Raw genomic sequence first — 19230 nt, 5'->3', positions numbered from 1 at the left:
ATATGAACTGACGTAATGTTGGCGAGCTGTTGATATGAATCACTACAGGGGAGGGCAGGGTATATTATATATATATATACTGTATGTACACAAGCTGAAAGCACTAATTTTATCAATAGTTTTAATTATCTACATTTGTTAATGATGAAAATAGATTGTACAAAGTTTTTGTTTTTTTTATTCTTTGCTTGTGCATGTTGTTGCCAGAACAGACGAAGACTTTATAGATGGTACACAAATACTCAAGTCACACAACTGTTGCAGATGACCCTCTTGTAAAAAAAAAAGAAAAGAAAAGGCATTTCTGCAGTCGTTGTTGCCCATCATAAATGCACAAATTAAACATTTGTAATAGTGGGATTGCTTTCATTTGTACCCGTCAATGAACACGTCCTCGGGGGTTTACTCTGGTCGTCTAGAATTGTCTTTTTGTTCTCTTTAAACTCATTTTGAGGAAGGTTTCCATGTATTTCAGCTCTTTCTCATGAAGACATTCAATCTATGAATGACCAGAGTAGTAAAACAGGTTTAATGTAAACAAATGTTTAATATTGTTCAAACCATGAGCTCATTACCATGCTTTAATGAAAAGTTTTATTTATTTTTTTAAATTACTTAGAACAATTCAAACTAACAAAATAGAACCAGGTAATTTTTCTACAAAAACAACGTAATATGTATACAATATGAAACCGGCCTAAAATTGCAAGCATCAATTACGTTTTCCAATTTGGACATATATACATGAGACAGTATATACACTCAAATGAAATACTGTAAGTACAGTCTGCAAGCTGTTTATTTAAGCACTGGAATGTGTCCGTTTTATTCCTGCGAGGACGCCTCGTTAAAGGCAAGAAGTCTGAGACGAGACAAAGGAAATCTTTCAAAATCCAACAAATATGATTTTTAAAGAAAGTATACAATCCTGTAAGTACAGCAGAAAAAAATATATATCGTCGTCACTGTTTATGGGCCGTCTTCACAGTTGCGGCAGCTTGTCAACGGGTGTGTCGAATTTGAAGTCCGTGGGGAAGAGTTCGGCGGCGCGCGGGTAGATGAGTCGGTACGACTGCCTGATCGTAACGTCCGCGACGCCGGCGATGTCCCCGATTTCTGTGGACACGGTAAAGACGAGGTTCAGCGCTAGAATCTAGAAAAAAAAACCCTGCATTTTCAAAACTTATCTGTAGCGCAAAAATGAAAAAAAAAGTTGGAATAAAACACTTCTGGATTCTACTTTTTTTTTTTTTTTATCCATCCATAAAAACGTTGCGCTAAAGAGCATCACATGTGGAGCTCGGGTACGACAACGTCCTGCTCAAGGACACGTCAACAGCTTGACCTATTTCCTTTTTATTCGGCTGATCCACAGGTGAAAAATAAACATTTAACAACTACTTTCACTTTGCAGACGAAGATAATGCATCCACTACATACCACGATCTAAAAAAAATGTAAAAAACCTTGTCGCCGTTACACAGAGTAGAGGTTTATGATTATTAAAACCATCAGCAATTAAGTTTACATTATTTAACACTGATTTACTGTCTACATGCATGTACTCAAGTGAACTTTTTCCTGCATTGTTATTCAAGTTACATTTGACTGTCTGGATTTATTTAATTCACACCAGGTTTTTTTTTATTTACAGGTGAGACTTGGTCCAAAATCTCTGGCCTACAAAGACCTCTACTACCAGTGCATGTGACCATAACGCTCATTTATATGACCGTGGCGCAGGGGTCGTCCTTCAATCAGAGGATCGGCGGTTCGATCCCGGCTGGTCAGCGTCGATGTGTCCATGAGCAAGACACTTAACCCTAAAATTGCTCCCGTAGCTGCATGACAGTTAAAAAGTCCTGATGTGGCACCTTGCATGGTCGCTCCTCTCATCACTGTGTGAATGATTCCTATGTAAAGCGTCTTTGAGCATTCAGAAAAGCACTATATGAAAAAAACTACTTTTAAAACCACTTACAACTACATATTTATAGTTTTCCACAGTTTTATTATACTCACCCTTCTGGGTCTTCTTCTCCGCAGAAGCCTGGGAGGCCATGTAGATCGCCGCTGCAGCCACCGAGATGGGGCTCCTGCCGGGCACCAGGTCCAGCTCCACAGCTTTCCTGGCGATGTAGGTGGCCGCCATCTGCACCTGTTTGGGCAAGCCCAGGTTTGAGCAGAAGCGGGACATGAAGTCCCCGGTGGTGATGAGGTCCACGCTGGTCTCCAGCGCCTTCAGGATCAGCTTGAAGCACCTGCCGATCTCCTTCTTGGAGATCCGAGAGACGGCGCAGATCTCTGTGTAGGAGGAGAGACGGGTTCTTTTTAGATGAAGAGACGTCAGAGAAATATATATATTTTAAGCCCTTTTTTCTTTCCATATTGAATCTCCACTGAAATCCATAGTAGAAAACAGAAGATTATAAGATCATATATCATTATAGTATCATCATATATCCACAATTTGTTTGTTCTAAGTGAAGACGTGTTTTTAATATAGCACAACACAGGATAATTCAAGTAGCTATAATTTCCTATCCTTTGAAACAAATTAATCAAACATGAATTTAAAGCAATTTAAAATTTTACAGATTTTTGTCAACAAAGGACTTCTACTCGTAATATATTAAGACGTACCACAATTAGCTTTGATTTTATGCCAAGAATTGTTCCCTCAAGAGCGGACAAACCTTAATAAAATGGCAGATAGCTCAAGAAGAAAGTGTTTTCTCTCTGACCTTTAAATGTTCTTGGTACTCCTTCTTGTCTGCAGGCGATGTACAGACAGGCCGAGGCGATGGCGTCATTGGCTCGGCCCTTCAAGCTCTTCTGTTCATAAACCTGCTTAAATAAGTTGTTTGTTCTGTCCTGCAGAGCAAAAACAGTATTCACAGAAACGTTATCATTTACATTCCAACAAATAGTTTTTAATTATAGATTTGATTGTGTTTGTCTCCAAAAAACACAAATAAAGTGTTTGCTGTAACCGTGTCCGTCAGGTGAACTATAAACATTTGTAAAATAGAGATTTTTTAAACACCATGTAAACCAAACGTTTAACTAAAACAAGATGACAAGTCATGGTGATAGAGGAGAAGTGAGGCTAATGCAGAACACTTCTTTATTCACATACTCTTCATTTCTGTTTGTCTGTTTTATTTAATGAAATACAAGTTCAGTATCATCATGTGTCTGCTCTCTGTGCGTCTCTTTAAAGTGGTCCAGCTTGTCAAAAGCACATTGCAGAATCAGATTGGGTTTTTTTTAACTCACGATGATGTTCCTTGGCAGGTTGATGCGATCTGCCATGGTGCTGATCTCTTTGAAGGCGTTGAGCATGGCCCGGTCAGAGCTGCTCATGGTCCGCCGGTTCTGGTACTTGTTGTTCCCGAATTCATCAAAACTCGCTGCGCCAGTTCCCTGTGGTGGAAACAGTGGGTGTTTAGCAGTGAAATTCACAGTAGTCCGATTTCAAGAGACGCCATGATGACTTTGAGGAACGTTGTTTACTGTGCGACACCAGAGTCACTCTGACCCAAACTCACTCCTGCAATCTGCACCAGATGATATGAATGTAAATGCAGCAACTGCTGACATATTTAACCAAACTCTCAATGCAGGTGCACGATCGGTAAAGTCGTGCAAAAAACATTCATGCCACTGGAAATCTGAGTGGCTTAAATATCTTGTGAAAAAAAAAACGTATAATCATTTGATCTGCGAATACCAACTTCTTGAAACAAGTGTAATTTTGAGCCGCATGCACACAGCGAGGCTCATTTGTAACAAAGGACACCTCACCTTGCTGATCATGGTGGTCAGGTCACCCCCATTGAGCAGCGGGTTCTGGGCGTCTCCCACTCTGGAAGGATCTTTGAGGGCTTTCTCATTGGAGAACGTTCTCCACTCTGAGCCGACATCAATAACACGGTCACCTGAGGACAAATGGTGTAACAATTTGAAACAATGGGATACATTAAACCTAATTATTGCACTAGATCAACTTCTTGAACGTTCCTTGTAATTTTTAGCCTAAGCACCAACACAAGAAATCAAAATGCAGGCGTCGGCTTTTCAGTCTTGAGCACTGACGTCTACACCTGCTGCTCTGAACATGTTTTCTTCTATTCGGCCATGATTGAAACACGAGAAGTGAAATGTAACGACCAATCGGAAATGGTTGTTTCAGTGAATGAGCGGCACATACAAAGGAAATGTATTTACTGTGTTTATTTGTCTGTCTCTATTAAATCCCCCAGGAATAATTAACCAGAAGATGGTGCCACATTCAGCGGCACAAATTCCCTTGTGAAAACATTTCTTCAGAGACTCAAATACTGTAAATATTGTTTGAATCTTTCCGTTCTGTCATTAGCTCACCCACAGCCGTCTTACTACTCTACAGTATTCAGAATCTAGCTTACATTTGACACATCACCTCCCCTCTTCTTTCTCCTTTTATTCTCCTTGAGGTTGTTGTGAGGCAGAAATACAAAATAAAATATGAGCTTAACAGATGTTCAGTCATTTAATTGCATCAAATCAGAGATGTTAAAGGGATAAAGGGTGTGACAAAGGCAGTTATGGCTACTTATATCTCATCATGCCTGTTCTTGGAACCGTGTAGCAGAGGCGAGGATTAGATTTCTGATATTTTAATCCTGTTAGTCTTTTTTTTACCATACATAACTCTCCAACATCTCAAGGCCAAGTGACATTTATCTCCTCCCATAGACAAAGCTATGGCAGCGGCAGCAGGAGCAGAGGGCACTTCAGCGTGCCTCAGAGAGCGGCTGGCGTCTCTCGTCTCCCACCTGACCCGGTCTCTGCTCAGGGGGCTCGTTAGAGGAGAACTGTGTTCCCGACAGCTTTGTCTTACAGTCTGCGTCACATGTTGAAAGGATTCTTTTCCTAATACACTTTATATCTCCGCTTTTTGTGCCAATATGTGCTTTGATAAATGACAAAATGGATTGACGATGGTTCTCATAAAAAATAATTGAAGATATTAGTATAAACACTACAAACTGAAGACAAGTCTGCTATTATAGAAACGTGTGCGTCTGCACATTGTGTTGGTAAAGTGGAGGGATAGCAGTTTGGCTGAAGCATTTTTTAAGGCATAATCCAGTGTTAGAATTGCTGCTCTGATTCGTCTTTGCCGAGCATGTCCTCGGACAGGTTATTCCATGACTTGATCTGGAAACGATGTTCAGCTTTGCTGGTCCACCAGCATTACTGATGGCCTCAAATTCCCAATCTCCGTATTCCAAAACAATTTGTGACGTACAATGCTGGCAACAACATCAGTGACATCAGATTTTATTAAACCGAAAAACTTCTCAACACCCGACATTGCTTTGCTCTTGGACAGTATACGCAGTTGATAAATGTCCCCTCTCTCAGTACTCATTTTTCCAACCGCAGTGCTCTTGCCAGCTATATGAAATATGTATATTGTATTGGAAATTTGAACCGGCCTACCGGGTGATCAGTTTACCGCCCACACTAGTTTAAACACTGAAAGCCTGACGATACAAAAGTAAGAGAGCACATAATCGTAGTGTATACTGACCTACTACAAGGCCGCATTCAGGGCAAATCATGTCCCCTGCTCTGTAGTCCTCCACCAGTATGGCATCAGGGTGGTTGGGACACTGAACTCTTGGAAGTGCCAGGACATCTCCGCTACAAAAGCAGAAGAGTTACGTGATCAAACGGCTCAAATGGTAAAGAAAAGATGGAAAAGGGAGGAAAAGACATTGGGGTAAAGAGATAGAGAGGACACAACACACACTTTACAGCAACAAGGCTCAACTGCTAAAAATGTAATAATAGAATTCAAACTGCCAGCAGAAAATGACTTGTAAATACCACAGGGAGGAAAATCTAAACACTGGTTACACACTTTACTTTCCTCTTTTTTGTTGCCGTGAAGAAATAACCCGGGTGAGCAAACTGAAAGCTCAAAACTGCATGAAACTGGTTTGGGTAAACATTCAGTAAACATGATCAAATGATTAATCCATGATTAACTGTGTCAACAGCAGTTGGATAAAAATCAAACAAGTCAAAAGAGCAACAAGCAGTTAAGAAGGATCACAGTCTTAATTAAAGCTGAAACTAAGAATTGTATTTATTATTGATTAAGTTGTGTGTGATTTTTTTTTTGCAATTGTTTCGTAAAAATAAAAAGTTTCTCAGAATTTTTAATTTACGTTTTTAAAAATGCCAAATATATCAAAACTACAGCTATGTCGAACAACAAGCTCACAATAAATATGCCAATGGTTATTTGGGTTTTAACTTTTATATAATAAAATAATAATAAGACCATGACAGGTATACTGTTTACCCTAACAACAATATATTTACGTTGCCCCCTAAACTGCTAAACGGATAAACCCGTCACGATGATGTCAGGAATAACAGATAAACTACAGGGCGTGATGTCAATAATCACCACTGCCTAGTTTGAATTTATATTTTGATATAAATAAAATCCAGACCAACTTCTTTTTGCATATCTTCACCCAGACCGCGATGATGAAAGAGACAACACAATATGATGCCATATGCTCCAGCTTCTAACTGACGTTAGCGTTGACGTTACCTGTTGTTCACCGAAAAAGAGCCAAAGTGGCGAAAACCAAGAGCAAAGCGACGAAAACAAGCTGCGAAGCGACGTTAGCGAGATAATGACGATGTTATTGATAGCAGCACATCGGTGAGATAATGTAACGGAAACACAAATAGTGACTTCTGGACACATCTAGCCAGCTAGTTTGGCTAACGTAGCGAAGTAGCAGTCATTTCTAAAACACATCTCACACCCAACGCTGACAGGAGGAACAAAGACGTAACATGCATCACGTCTCACTCGGTGCCATTTACACATTTACACTGGGAGAGTCTTCAAGAAGAAGAAAGAGGGGAACGATTTGGTGAAAGTAGCTACGCACCGGCTTGTTGACGCCATGTTGCTCCTCAATCTGCTTGTGTGTCAAAGAAACAATCGAATGCCCCACCTTTATTTATAACCTTTTACTGATCACGTGTCCGTTGGAGTATGGAAAGCCGTAAGGGTCAAATTAGTCGAAACATCCTTTTGTTTGCGTAACAGTGCGAGTTGTACAGAGAGAGAGAGAGAGAGAGAGAGAGAGAGAGAGAGAGAGAGAGAGAGAGAAGAGAGAGAGAGAGAGAGAGAGAGAGAGAGAGAGAGAGAGAGAGAGAGAGAGAGAGAGATTTCATCAGAATATGAGATTATTTGTCAGTGTGGTTATGCTCCATAAAAAAAACCAAACCATTATACCATTAAACCATTAACCACTATATGTCTCTCTCTCTCTCTCTCTCTCTCTCTCTCTCTCTCTCTCTCTCTGGGTCCAATGCAAATATATATATATATATATATATATATATATATATATATATATATATATATATATATATATATATATATATATATATATGTGACAAGTGGCCGTTTACAACTTATATAATGCAACAAGGAATATCTAAAATGTACTGATTTATCCTAGCCTGCTAATAAAAGAAAATGTCTTGTGAGATTGCTGTCTGAGAGTGCCAGTTTGTGTCTCTGACTCTGTACCAGTCTGTGACTGCTCCTCTGTATCATACTACTTGCTTGTGAAGACACAACACAATGACACAAAGAGTCAGTTGATTTGGTAAGGTTTTGTGGAAACAGAATGACAAATCTACATCCGTCTACAAATGACATATCAATGAAATAACAGATAGAGAGAGAGAGAGAGAGAGAGAGAGAGAGAGAGAGAGAGAGAGAGAGAGAGAGAGAGAGAGAGAGAGAGAGAGAGAGAGGGAGAGAGAGAGAGAGAGTGGGGGGGGGAAGGAGAGAAATTTATTTATATAAGGAACGTTTATAAGCATTTATATAAGCATCTTGGAAATTTAAGGTAACTGGATGATCATAGTGCTTTATCATTACGATCAAGTCGAGAGTCCCAGTGTGCATCAGGACAACAGCAGGTGGAGCTAAATAACCAACTTATTACTGTGGTGAGAATTCATGGACAGATCATTTGGCACTGATCTTTCTCTCAGTGGTCAAATGTACTGAAATGTATAACTTTGCTATCATACTTGTTTGAATAGTAAAATAAGACTCAACCTACTATGGAGCTTAGTCAGGTTTTGACGAGTATTTAGCATCTGGGCAATCTTATCCAACGTCTGTCAAGTGTTGGCAGCTCTTAATGATTTCGATATCTGGGTCCAATGCAAATTATTCTGGCCTGGTGAAAACCAGTTGTCTCAAAACAAAATGATAAGCAACCACCAAATGTGTTTGTTTACAGCTTTGATTTGGAAATAATGTAGTGATGTAATGTGCGTCACAAGCTATTCTTCTTTTTTTTTACGAAACTTTTGCAATTCATTAATCTGAAGTGTTCCTGAGAAGCATTCACATATCTTTCATGCATGTTTTTTGATACCACTAACCATTGCTGGACTGAGCAGGACTGTGGAAACTAAACTTGCATCAACAGTAACCAGTCCCAGCATGATAGATATAGATATCAAACAAAACAAAGACATGCAGGGATCAGTATGCTCAAGTCAGACGTTGTCTCCGGCACGCTCTCTTTGTCTCAAACACATGCAGCACTAGCTACCTCGATGCCTCAGCAGCTTCCCTGCTGCAACATCATATCACAGCACGTCATCATTCTTCATTATACTGTATGTCAAGTAATAACAAAGGATCCACACATGCAAGCAAACCGCCTGTGCAAACGTGGGGAGAAGTGTGTGTCACATGACACACACTGGTACACACACACTTGACGTAATACTTAATTGTTCACTGGTTGTGTGGGTGAGAAAATGTGTGCTTACAGGAAATAAATTATCACATTAACCCGTTTGTTTGGGTTTGCTGTTAGTTTGTGGCTTCGATCTAAAATGTAATAATGGTGCATTTTGTTGCTTCTTCCACACATAGAACTCATCCACCAGCTAATCCTTATTAGTATGATACAACCCAGCATATTCTTTACAAATCAAAGAGGGCGGTCCATGGTGAATTATTTATATCTCATTGAGGCAATTCTCAACACACTGAGTTGGTTGCCAGGGGCATCTGCGGTCCCCAGCTGTTGGGCCCATTACCCCTAGGAAACCCCATACTGTCCAACCACTATTCCCACTGCCACCCAGTATAACAACTAACCAAACCATTAAATCTCTATACATTTCTCCTTTACCTTGCCTCACCACGCCAACCACAGGTCTCGCCACAGTCAGACAAACATCTGTAGGCTACAGGAATCAGAATCAGTGTCATAAGTAGTATTACTAGGTCATTGACTATAATGTTGTCATTTCATGTCAGCATTTAAAATCATTTACAACTCATATCAAACTTTATAGCATATAATGTTGGGGCAACAAGTTGTGGGGGGAATTTCTGGAAAGGGTCTGAAAAGAATTCATGAGCCTCCAGTCAAGTTAAGTGGGTTCACATCCGCTAATCTACTACTTTTCTCCTTCACTTTGTCTACCCGGTCTTTGTTTGGGATTCTTAAAGAGAGACACTATAAACTCAGCTATCAAAAGACTGCCTGGCTCAACTCTAAGCAAACATTTGTGTAGAGCCTGTAAAGAACACAGATACAATCATCTGTGGACTCGTTCTGCCTGTGTATGTGGTCACACACCACCTCCACACCTGATCTTGTAACCTGCCAGACTAGCATGACACGCCCCCACTACCTGCTTCACTTTTTCTTTTTTTCCCCTCTTTCTCTCAAAGTACAAGGGTAGCGTGAGCAAGAACAGAGTGCCTGCAGCCAGCAGCCCAGGACCGGTTGAAACCTGTATGGGTTGCAACTGAGGAGACACTTCCTCCACCCAGTGCATCATCAACCAAATCCAGAAAGAGCTGGATATGATGCATGACATCAGCACACTGTGTCCTATAGATAGATAGATAGATAGATAGATAGATAGATAGATAGATAGATAGATAGATAGATAGATAGATAGATAGATAGATAGATAGATAGATAGATAGATAGATAGATAGATAGATAGATAGATAGATAGATAGATAGATAGATAGATAGATAGATAGATAGATAGATAGATAGATAGATAGATAGATAGATAGATAGATAGATAGATAGATAGATAGATAGATAGATAGATAGATAGATAGATAGATAGATAGATAGATAGATAGATAGATAGATAGATAGATAGATAGATAGATAGATAGATAGACAGATAGACAGATAGACAGACAGATACACACACATGATATGGATAGATAATATTTACAATGTTGTACATGTCAATAACAGTTTAGCTTTACAACAAACACAAGACATCTTGTCAAATACGTGGCGTGTGTACAAAAGGCGAAGTCGTGAATTCTTAATTAGTCAGCAAAGTTCTCTCAACACCACGATGCATGTGGTGTCTGGTACTCTGAAACAAAGAGGGAGAAGCTTGTGCTGCGTTCATGTAACGCTGGGAAGAAGGTAGACACGAGAGCTCAGTTTTAGTTGGTATTCTTGCAAAGCTCATTTTTAACAGCATTCTCCTCGTGTTTTTGGTCTGAAATACATCTCATTTGTTCCACTTCATGTATACTGATATTGTGAGCGTGTACGTGTAACCTTCCTTACTGTAACGCTGCCCAAGTAAGTGTAACCCCATCGGTGACCCCCGTCGTTCACTCCATAACGTCACGTTACTGCATAATTTGGTGACATAACTCCTCGTTCGTCTTTGTAAAAAGCAGTCTCGTCTTCACGGCCATTTTAGTGGTCTCATGTATGTCTACTTTATGCTCTGGGAGGAAAAAAAGAACAACATATCGATTTTTCCCTCTCTTGTTTGCAAAAGCACGTATGTGACCATGGGTAAAATGCGTACTTTCAGCTCATTTCAGCTCAGCCGTTGGCCGTGTCGCTCTGTCTGTGCCACGCGTTTCCCATTAAACTTGAACGCAACATCAGATAAGCTAGCAAGCCGTGTCTTCGGGAAGTTGCCGTAACGTCGTCCTCCAATGAGAAGCACCCATAACACCCACAACGGCGGTCCGTGCGGCTCCATATTGGATCTGCCTTTTCTTAGAAATACATTGCACGGGAGGTCTTTCTGCGCATATTGTCAAACATCTAGCCGGGCAGCCGGCTCTGCTTCCCGGGGCTCAGGTATGAGGGATGTAGACGACAATAGGCGCTGTCACGAACAAATGTTCTCCAGTGCTTTGTTTTACTCACCGGCGTCATTCACACAGTTTTTAACGGGGCTGAGAAATTAGGTTAGAGGCGCACCTGACGAGCGGAGCGAAAAGTGGCATGCTGGCTGAGGAAGAAATAATTGGATTGAGATAACGCCGCACAGGCAGTAAGTATAGTTACCTTAACTATGTTGTCAATGTATACTTTAAACTAAGGATATCCTTTATTTATGTATTTATTTTTGGATAATCTATAACATGACTGATACTGTTTTCCCCCGCGTGGCCGGGGCAGATCATTATTCACAGATAAGAAACCGGGTTACCAGGTGTGAATGTTTAACACCGTGGAGATATGGTGGATCTCAATTTCACATGTTTCAACAAGTCACCTGACCCGTACAGCAGACAACTTACTGCCCAAGAACTCCTCACGTGAGGGAAAACAGCGTTTCATCACCACACTGCATACTTATATCTTATTTCCTCTTGTCTGGGCTCGAAGTAGAAACACATACGGGCCAGTTCCTTTATTCACATGTTGGCGTGAGTATCGGAGGCATCAACAACCTCTTACTGTTTATTCCTGTATATGTATTATTCCGTTGAGCATAATCAGTTGGGATTTTATGATTATTAGTATACTTGTGCTTTACATCTGTTATAGTCGGTTTATAATACTCCTATAATATTCCAATTGAATATTAAATGGTTATGGTGGTGTATTTGCAAATGTACCCCTAGTGGTAATACTTTAAGTGCTTCCCTGTGTTATTTGTCGCCTGTAGTTTCGCTCTATGCTTTATTCAACGATGCATACAGCCGGGAATTAACTTCAGACAGCAGGTAGCGTGCAGAGCTGAGTGCGAGCTGTTCGTTCAGATTTAGGAGCTGTGTCTAATTAATATGATGCAACAGGATAAAGACATACATTCTGAATTTCTATTGTAAATAAAAGACATTGAATATTGTTTTGGGGGTTCCTACCCCAAGTAAATGTGAAGGTTTTTGACTCGCAAGTGTACATCATTTTGGAACAGTAATATTACACTTCAAAATGTTAAAGATAAAGAAACAGTTAAAAGATTATGTTATTATTTACACATATCACAACCTTTGTCTGCCCGTTAAACATTTAAGTATTTAAAAATATTTGCCCCCGTAAAACCAGTTTATGTACATTTAAAAGAACATTTACAGAAAACCTGAAAAACCAACATGTTTCAATAATTATGGTTGTTTAAGCAGATCACGTGAACATTGCATCAATAAATTGCAGCACCTGTTATGATTTGCTCAGACAACCTGATATGAAGAGGGAAGAAAACTGTACTGACAGCTTGGGATGAGAAAAAAAATTCACAGTGCGCCAAAAAAGTAAAATGTTGAAGTACCGGTCTATTTTGAGCTGTTTCTTGTGTTATAATAGTCTACGCCACGGCAAATTAATAAGAAAATAACCAATGTAGCTTGTTTTCCACATGGCCAGTCTGTGACCAATTTCCTTGCTGTGTGGATCCCAGACCTGACTCTAACTTATTTTATATTAAATTGTTCCCATCCTTATACTCATTAATGTATCTTAATAAAATAACACTTAACAGGCAGTACAGTGGCTACTGTCACATGGTGTGGTTAGTTTTATGTAGTCTGTACAGGGCAGCATTGTCAGAAAAGGGGGACTGGTTGCCCCCACCCACCCCTCTCCCTCCACACACTAAGCCTTTTTTTTTTAAAGGCTTTTTAGATGTGTTGCTTCCGCTAAGTGAGAAGAGACTGGGGGAGGGTCGGACGTTATAAACCACGGTGGAGCCCCTTTCAACCTCGTCACTGTTGCGATACACACACATCACCTGCGGCCCTGCATTCTCCAGATAGCTCATTAAGCATGCGCATTATCGTTCAGCTCACTCCCGTTGGCATGTTAAGATGTCCTGTGTGAAAAAGACATTCATTGAATACCATAATAGAAGAAAAGACCAGTGTGACCCGCTTTAAGGTGACAACCATGCGTGCTACTCCACAGGTGTGACCAAGACAGATGGCTTTCACATCACAGTGAGAGAAGGAATGCCTTTTAAGTTCCTCAAAACAAGAAGGTAACTAACTTGGTGGAGCCCAGCTGTAATTAGACGGAACAAACAATGTGAAGACAGCGTCTGTCTTTACATTGTTTGTCCCATCACATTCCCGCTGGGCACCGAGTTAGTTAGCAATGTTTTTTAGGTTTGTGCGGATATTTGAGAATGAATAGATTAGATACATTTGTTTAAAAAATACACAACATTTTTTCGAAGGATCTGGAAAATTTGGTCAATTTTGTTCTCCCTGCTTTTAAATGAATTCATCTGTTTGTTTGTTTTGTACTGCAGTTTCTTACATATCATGTAATAAACTTATATCAGCTGTTAAAATAGAGCCGGCTGATAAATCAGTAAGGCTCTAGTAAAAAACACTGAAATAGAAACAAGTTGCACGAAACTACTTCTTCACACGCAACACACAAGTCTCTCAAGCAAAATAAAAATGGCTTTGACTTTGTGAACTAAGTAGAGAGAAAAAATTATCTTAAAATCCTCGTTTGCAGAATAAAAAATGCATTGAAAGACCTTTGTGACCTTTCGCTAAAGCTTGAGACATTCATGAATAATGTGCAGGAGCCATATGCTCATCTGCAAAGTGTATGCTTGAATAAAGATGTTTTTAGCTGTGAGAAAAGAAGCCATAACTTCATAATCTCTTACTGTTGGCTTTTAAAGATAACGCCACTGGGAGTCACCAACCGTTTGCACGTCACATGACATGTAAGGGCATCACCCTCAAAATATTGAACACGTGTTGCAGAACTATTTCAGTGCAGGTCCCAGGGTTTAAAGAAACAACACATTATCATGATGGACAGATCATTTACTTATTCCTAGAATCGCATAAATCATTTCGATTCTGTTTGTGTGGATTAGAAGCAGTAAATGGATGAAAGATGATACACGTAAATGCCACTTCCACTAAATGAGTAAACACCGTGATTCACTAAATGAAACCCATGAGTGCCAAATGTCTAAGTGAGTCAGAGCAGTTGGTAGACTTCCCACATCAAAGGTCTTTGCACTGTTCCAGTAACAGTATGTTAAAATAAGTCTGGATTCAGCATGATCTGGACTGTGTGCTTGAACATCTTTCAAACATTACTGAATGAAACTGCACTGCCGAGTGAGAGTTAAATGTAGCGCGTCAAGATGAAACGATGACACTCAGCGTTGCCGTTACAGTTAAACATTCACACCTTATACAGCTAGTGGTTTAAATGTGTTTCTAGCTCTCCACTTTTAGAAACCTGCTTTGGATTTGACCCTGAAAGCTTCAACGTCAATGAGATGAGTGATCGGTTTCATTATGAAAAGTCAGCTTTTTCAAAAACCTGAACCAACCAATACCAACATGGCTCAGTTCAAAATTGTGTTTCAAATCAAAACTCTCCATTTCCGTTTTCTTAGAGTTTAATTCATTGACTTATCTTCTTGAATAATTGTTTGTTTTATAAAAATGGAAGTCATAACATCAGATGTCGTCTTTGATCTGAGAGAGTCTGAAACCCAAAAGCTTTCGGTTTACTGAAAGAAAAGCAGCAATTTCCTCATAAAGCATGAGGGGAATTTTTACTTAAAATATTACTTCTGCAAGTAGAATATCAAACTGGTTGGCTCTTAATTTTCTGTTTGATTATTCAAATAATGGTTTTATAGATAGATAGATAGATAGATAGATAGATAGATAGATAGATAGATATGGACTTTATTAATCTCCAAGGGGAAATTTGTTGTCAAAGTAGCAGCGCCACACACTTTACAGACACCAAATGTAATAAACTAAACACACAAAATAAAATAATAAAATTATATATATATATATATATATATATATATATATATATATATATACACACATATATATACATATATACATACATACACACACACAATGAATACAAATAACTGCAGTTAATACAATAACTGCAGTAAATTAAGGAAATCAAATTAAATGTAAACATTGTGCAAAATATGTAGAATATATATATATATATATATATATATATATATATATATATATATATATATATATATATATATATATATATATTCATCTCTGATTTTTTTGACTTTTTCTTACATACTAACACGTAAGCGACCAGAGTAGATAAACAGACTCTGTTTTCTCTGTTGCAGTGATGTTCACGCTCACTGAGGTCGCGTCCTTGAATGACATTCAGCCGACGTACCGCATCCTGAAGCCGTGGTGGGACGTCTTCATGGACTACCTGGGACTGGTCATGCTCATGCTGGCCATATTCGCCATGACCATGCAGATCACCAAGGACCAGGTGGCCTGCCTTCCGTGTCTGGAGGAACCGGAGGCGTCCTCGGGAGCGAAACCGGACTCCTTCACGCAGCAGAGCGCACAGACGGCGGCCCCGTCAGCGGCCACTGTGGCAACCACGATGCCCCTCATCACTAAGGACTTACCAGACGCAGCGAAATATGCCAATCAACCGGAACCGACGGGGGTCAGGACCAACCTGGACTTTCAACAATATATCTTCATCAACCAAATATGTTACCATGTTGCCTTGCCCTGGTATTCCAAGTACTTTCCTTACCTCACACTCATCCACACCATTGTTCTCATGGTCAGCAGCAACTTCTGGTTCAAATACCCCAAGACGAGCTCGAAAATTGAGCATTTTGTCTCGATTCTGGGTAGATGTTTTGAGTCTCCCTGGACTACGAAGGCCTTGTCTGAAACTGCTTGTGAGGACTCCGAGGAGAACAAACAGCGGTTGACCGGCAGCTCCACCGCACCAAAGCAGGTATCTTTAGAGGGGAAGGATGACGGGACGAACGTCAACTCATCCACACCCATGCTCGGGGTGAAGTTCTCTGCAGATAAGCCCATCGCAGAGGTCCCGAGCAGCATGACAATCCTGGACAAGAAGGACGGGGAGCAGGCCAAAGCCTTGTTTGAGAAAGTACGGAAATTCAGAGCTCACGTGGAGGACAGTGATTTCATCTACAAGCTGTATGTAGCACAGACCGTTGTCAAAACGGTCAAGTTTATTTTGATATTATCCTACACTTCAACCTTTTTGGCTAAAATACATTTTAAGCATCATTGTGAACCGGACATCAAACAGCTAACAGGGTACAACAAGTTCTTCTGTACGCACAACATGGCTTTCATGCTAAACAAGCTGCTCATTAGCTACATGGCTTTGATTTTGATCTACGGGATGGCTTGCCTGTACTCGCTCTTCTGGGTGTTTCGGCGACCACTGAAAGAGTACTCGTTCGAGAAAGTCCGGGAGGAGAGCAGCTTTAGTGACATTCCTGATGTCAAAAATGACTTTGCATTCCTCTTACACATGGTTGACCAGTATGACCAACTCTATTCCAAACGCTTTGGTGTCTTCTTGTCTGAGGTCAGTGAAAACAAGCTTAGGGAGATCAGCCTCAATCACGAGTGGACCTTTGAAAAACTCAGACAGCTTGTGACCCGTAACGCACTGGACCAGCAGGAGCTGCACCTTTTTATGCTCTCTGGTCTTCCGAACGCAGTGTTTGACCTCACAGACTTGGAAGTGCTGAAACTAGAGCTGATTCCCGAGGTGCGGTTTTCGGCAAAGGTCTCCCAAATGACCAGCCTGCTGGAGCTGCATCTCTGCCACTGTCCGGCCAAAGTGGAGCAAACGGGCTTTGCTTTCCTCCGCGACCATCTTCGCTGCCTTCACGTCAAGTTCACTGATGTCGCCGAGATCCCCGGATGGGTGTACCTGCTCAGGAGTTTAAGGGAACTCAACCTAATCGGCAACTTGAGCTCGGAGAATAACAAGATGATTGGTCTGGACTCTATGCGAGATTTGAGGCATTTAAAGACATTGTGCTTGAAGAGCAACCTCACGAAAATGCCGACAAACATCACAGAGCTGTCGCCGCATCTGATTAAGCTCGTAGTCCACAACGACGGTACAAAACTGATGGTCCTAAATAGTCTGAAAAAAATGACAAATCTAATCGAACTGGAGCTGCACACCTGCGAACTGGAGAGGATTCCCCACGCCATTTTCAGCTTGAGCAACTTGCAGGAACTCGACCTGAAATCGAACAACATCCGAACGATAGAGGAGATCATCAGCTTCCAGCATCTCAAGAGGCTGACGTGTCTTAAACTGTGGCACAACAAAATTATCACCATCCCATCCTCCATTGGCCAGGTGAGGTCTCTGGAGTCTCTCCACCTCTCTCACAATAAACTGGAGACCCTGCCCATGGCCTTGTTCACTCTGCTTAAACTGCGGCACTTGGACGTGGGCCACAACTCCATCACGGTGCTGCCTCCAGATGTGGGCCTCCTCCACAATCTGCAGCACTTGGCCATCAACTCCAACAAGCTGGAGGCGCTGCCGAAGCCGCTGTTCAGATGCACCAAGCTCAAGGCGCTGTGTCTGGGGAACAATGCGCTCACCGTGCTGCCAGAGATTGTGGGTCAACTGGTCCAGCTCACTCAGCTGGAGCTGAGAGGAAACTGTCTGGACAGACTGCCCGTCCAGCTGGGAAACTGCCGCCAGCTGCGCAAAAGCGGCCTGGTCGTGGAGGACCATCTCTTCGACGCACTGCCCGTGGAAGTCAAGGAGAACTTCAGCCGAGAGACCAACACAAACTTCACGAGTGGCTTATAGCACAAAAACCCACGACTCATGGTTCATGAGTTCATGACAAGCCTGTGTAACGGATGTATAATCTTTATTATTATAAGATCCATGAAAATGAATGCATTTTTCTTGATTATTCTAATGAGTTGTTTGAGTTGCTTTTGTATTAGACATGGTACAGATAGTTTTACTTGTTGCTGAGTATGTAATTCAGTAACTTTTTGTCATTTAGGCTTTTCATAGCTTTGAGTAATGAAACATTAGAAATCTAGCTTTCACTATGTAATACTCTATAGACCAAAACTGTTTGCTCCAATGACACAGTATGTAGATTTGTCATTATTGTTTGTACTCAGGTATAATTGTCACCATGGGGAACAATCTTTTTTGCCTTAACTGCTGTTTTTTTTTATTTTTTATTTTTTTTTACAGTGAGGGCTTTCACAAACATAAGGCCAAAACCGAATATTTTCTTGTCAGTTTTTCATACATAAACTATCCACGAAGCAATTGATATGTTTTAGAAGAGGACACAATGCACCACTTTTTTTTTCACAGTAGCTTTACCTTTTATTTAAATCATGTAACCTTTATTTTTCTCAATGTCTCGTAGCCAAAGGAATGAGTTTAGAGTTGAAAACTCAGGTGGAGACTAAGTACCAGAAATTAAACTTTACCTTCCTGTTTTAGAGATTGTATACTAACGCCTTTAGTAGTTAATTTGCACATTGAAAACATATAGATTCAAAGATCGGTGAATGTCCTTTGAGATAACATGTCCCTAGACCAACGCGAGCTGATAAAAGGGAACTTCTTAATTATGCTTTGGAGTTTAACTTGTGTAATAAAACCGGTAGGACTGATTATTTAACATGTCGGAATTGAACAATGACGACACATCTGCCTTCATTCTTCTCAATGTGTTTCTATGTAGGCCTATATATATCTACATTATGTGTTCTTCAGAGCTGCTGTACCACCTTTGTGTTCACAGCTTTATGGCACAATAAAACACGATTTTAGATGAATGTCTAATCATTATTCATGTACTTCAGATGCACTCCACAAAAAAAACTTGAGCTGTACAAGGAATTGCATACTATTTTATTTTTACTTGAGTACATAGTGATGGCCTTACATGCAGTATGCATTAATGTACAACACGGCACTCTTTCACCCTCTTGCTCATGTATCTGCTGCACAGAGGATCGTGGGTCAGATAAGCCAGAAAAAGCATGCTGGCTCGCAAACTGCAAAATGCGACCCGATGAATTAAGACGTCAAGATG

The 19230-nt window shown here is 40.5% G+C and overlaps 2 protein-coding genes across 2 annotated transcripts; one reads left to right on the top strand and one right to left on the bottom strand.

Moving 5' to 3' along the window:
• Positions 1-162: 162 nt before the first annotated feature.
• gtf2b (general transcription factor IIB) lies at positions 163-7040 on the bottom strand. The gene is made up of 7 exons (XM_068602189.1): positions 6969-7040; positions 5582-5694; positions 3808-3941; positions 3280-3426; positions 2745-2874; positions 2023-2304; positions 163-1116 (listed from the first exon to the last, which is right to left on the bottom strand). The coding sequence occupies exons 1-7, from the start codon at positions 6983-6985 to the stop codon at positions 983-985; spliced, it is 957 nt and encodes a 318-aa protein (XP_068458290.1). The 5' UTR covers positions 6986-7040; the 3' UTR covers positions 163-982.
• A 4086-nt stretch (positions 7041-11126) lies between these two features.
• On the top strand, positions 11127-19034 carry lrrc8da (leucine rich repeat containing 8 VRAC subunit Da). Its single transcript, XM_068571677.1, has 2 exons — positions 11127-11406; positions 15463-19034. Coding segments are annotated over exons 1-2 (2508 nt in total). The 5' UTR covers positions 11127-11405; the 3' UTR covers positions 17970-19034.
• Positions 19035-19230: the final 196 nt, after the last annotated feature.

The sequence above is a fragment of the Clinocottus analis genome, unplaced genomic scaffold, assembly GCF_023055335.1.
Source record: "Clinocottus analis isolate CAN_PGR_092001 unplaced genomic scaffold, fCliAna1.0.p SCAF_11, whole genome shotgun sequence".
Classification (NCBI taxonomy): Eukaryota; Metazoa; Chordata; class Actinopteri; order Perciformes; family Cottidae; genus Clinocottus; species Clinocottus analis.
The sequence above is the reverse complement of the archived record's forward strand: the minus strand, read 5'-3'. Positions and strand labels throughout refer to the sequence as shown.

Excerpts from the sequence above, each read along its gene's own strand:
- gtf2b (XM_068602189.1), bottom strand. Across the intron at positions 2,875-3,279 it reads ACCTGCCAAGGAACATCATC|GACAGAACAAACAACTTATT; the intron begins GTGAGTTAAAAA and ends TTTGCTCTGCAG. Across the intron at positions 1,117-2,022 it reads GGAGAAGAAGACCCAGAAGG|AAATCGGGGACATCGCCGGC; the intron begins GTGAGTATAATA and ends CCGTGTCCACAG.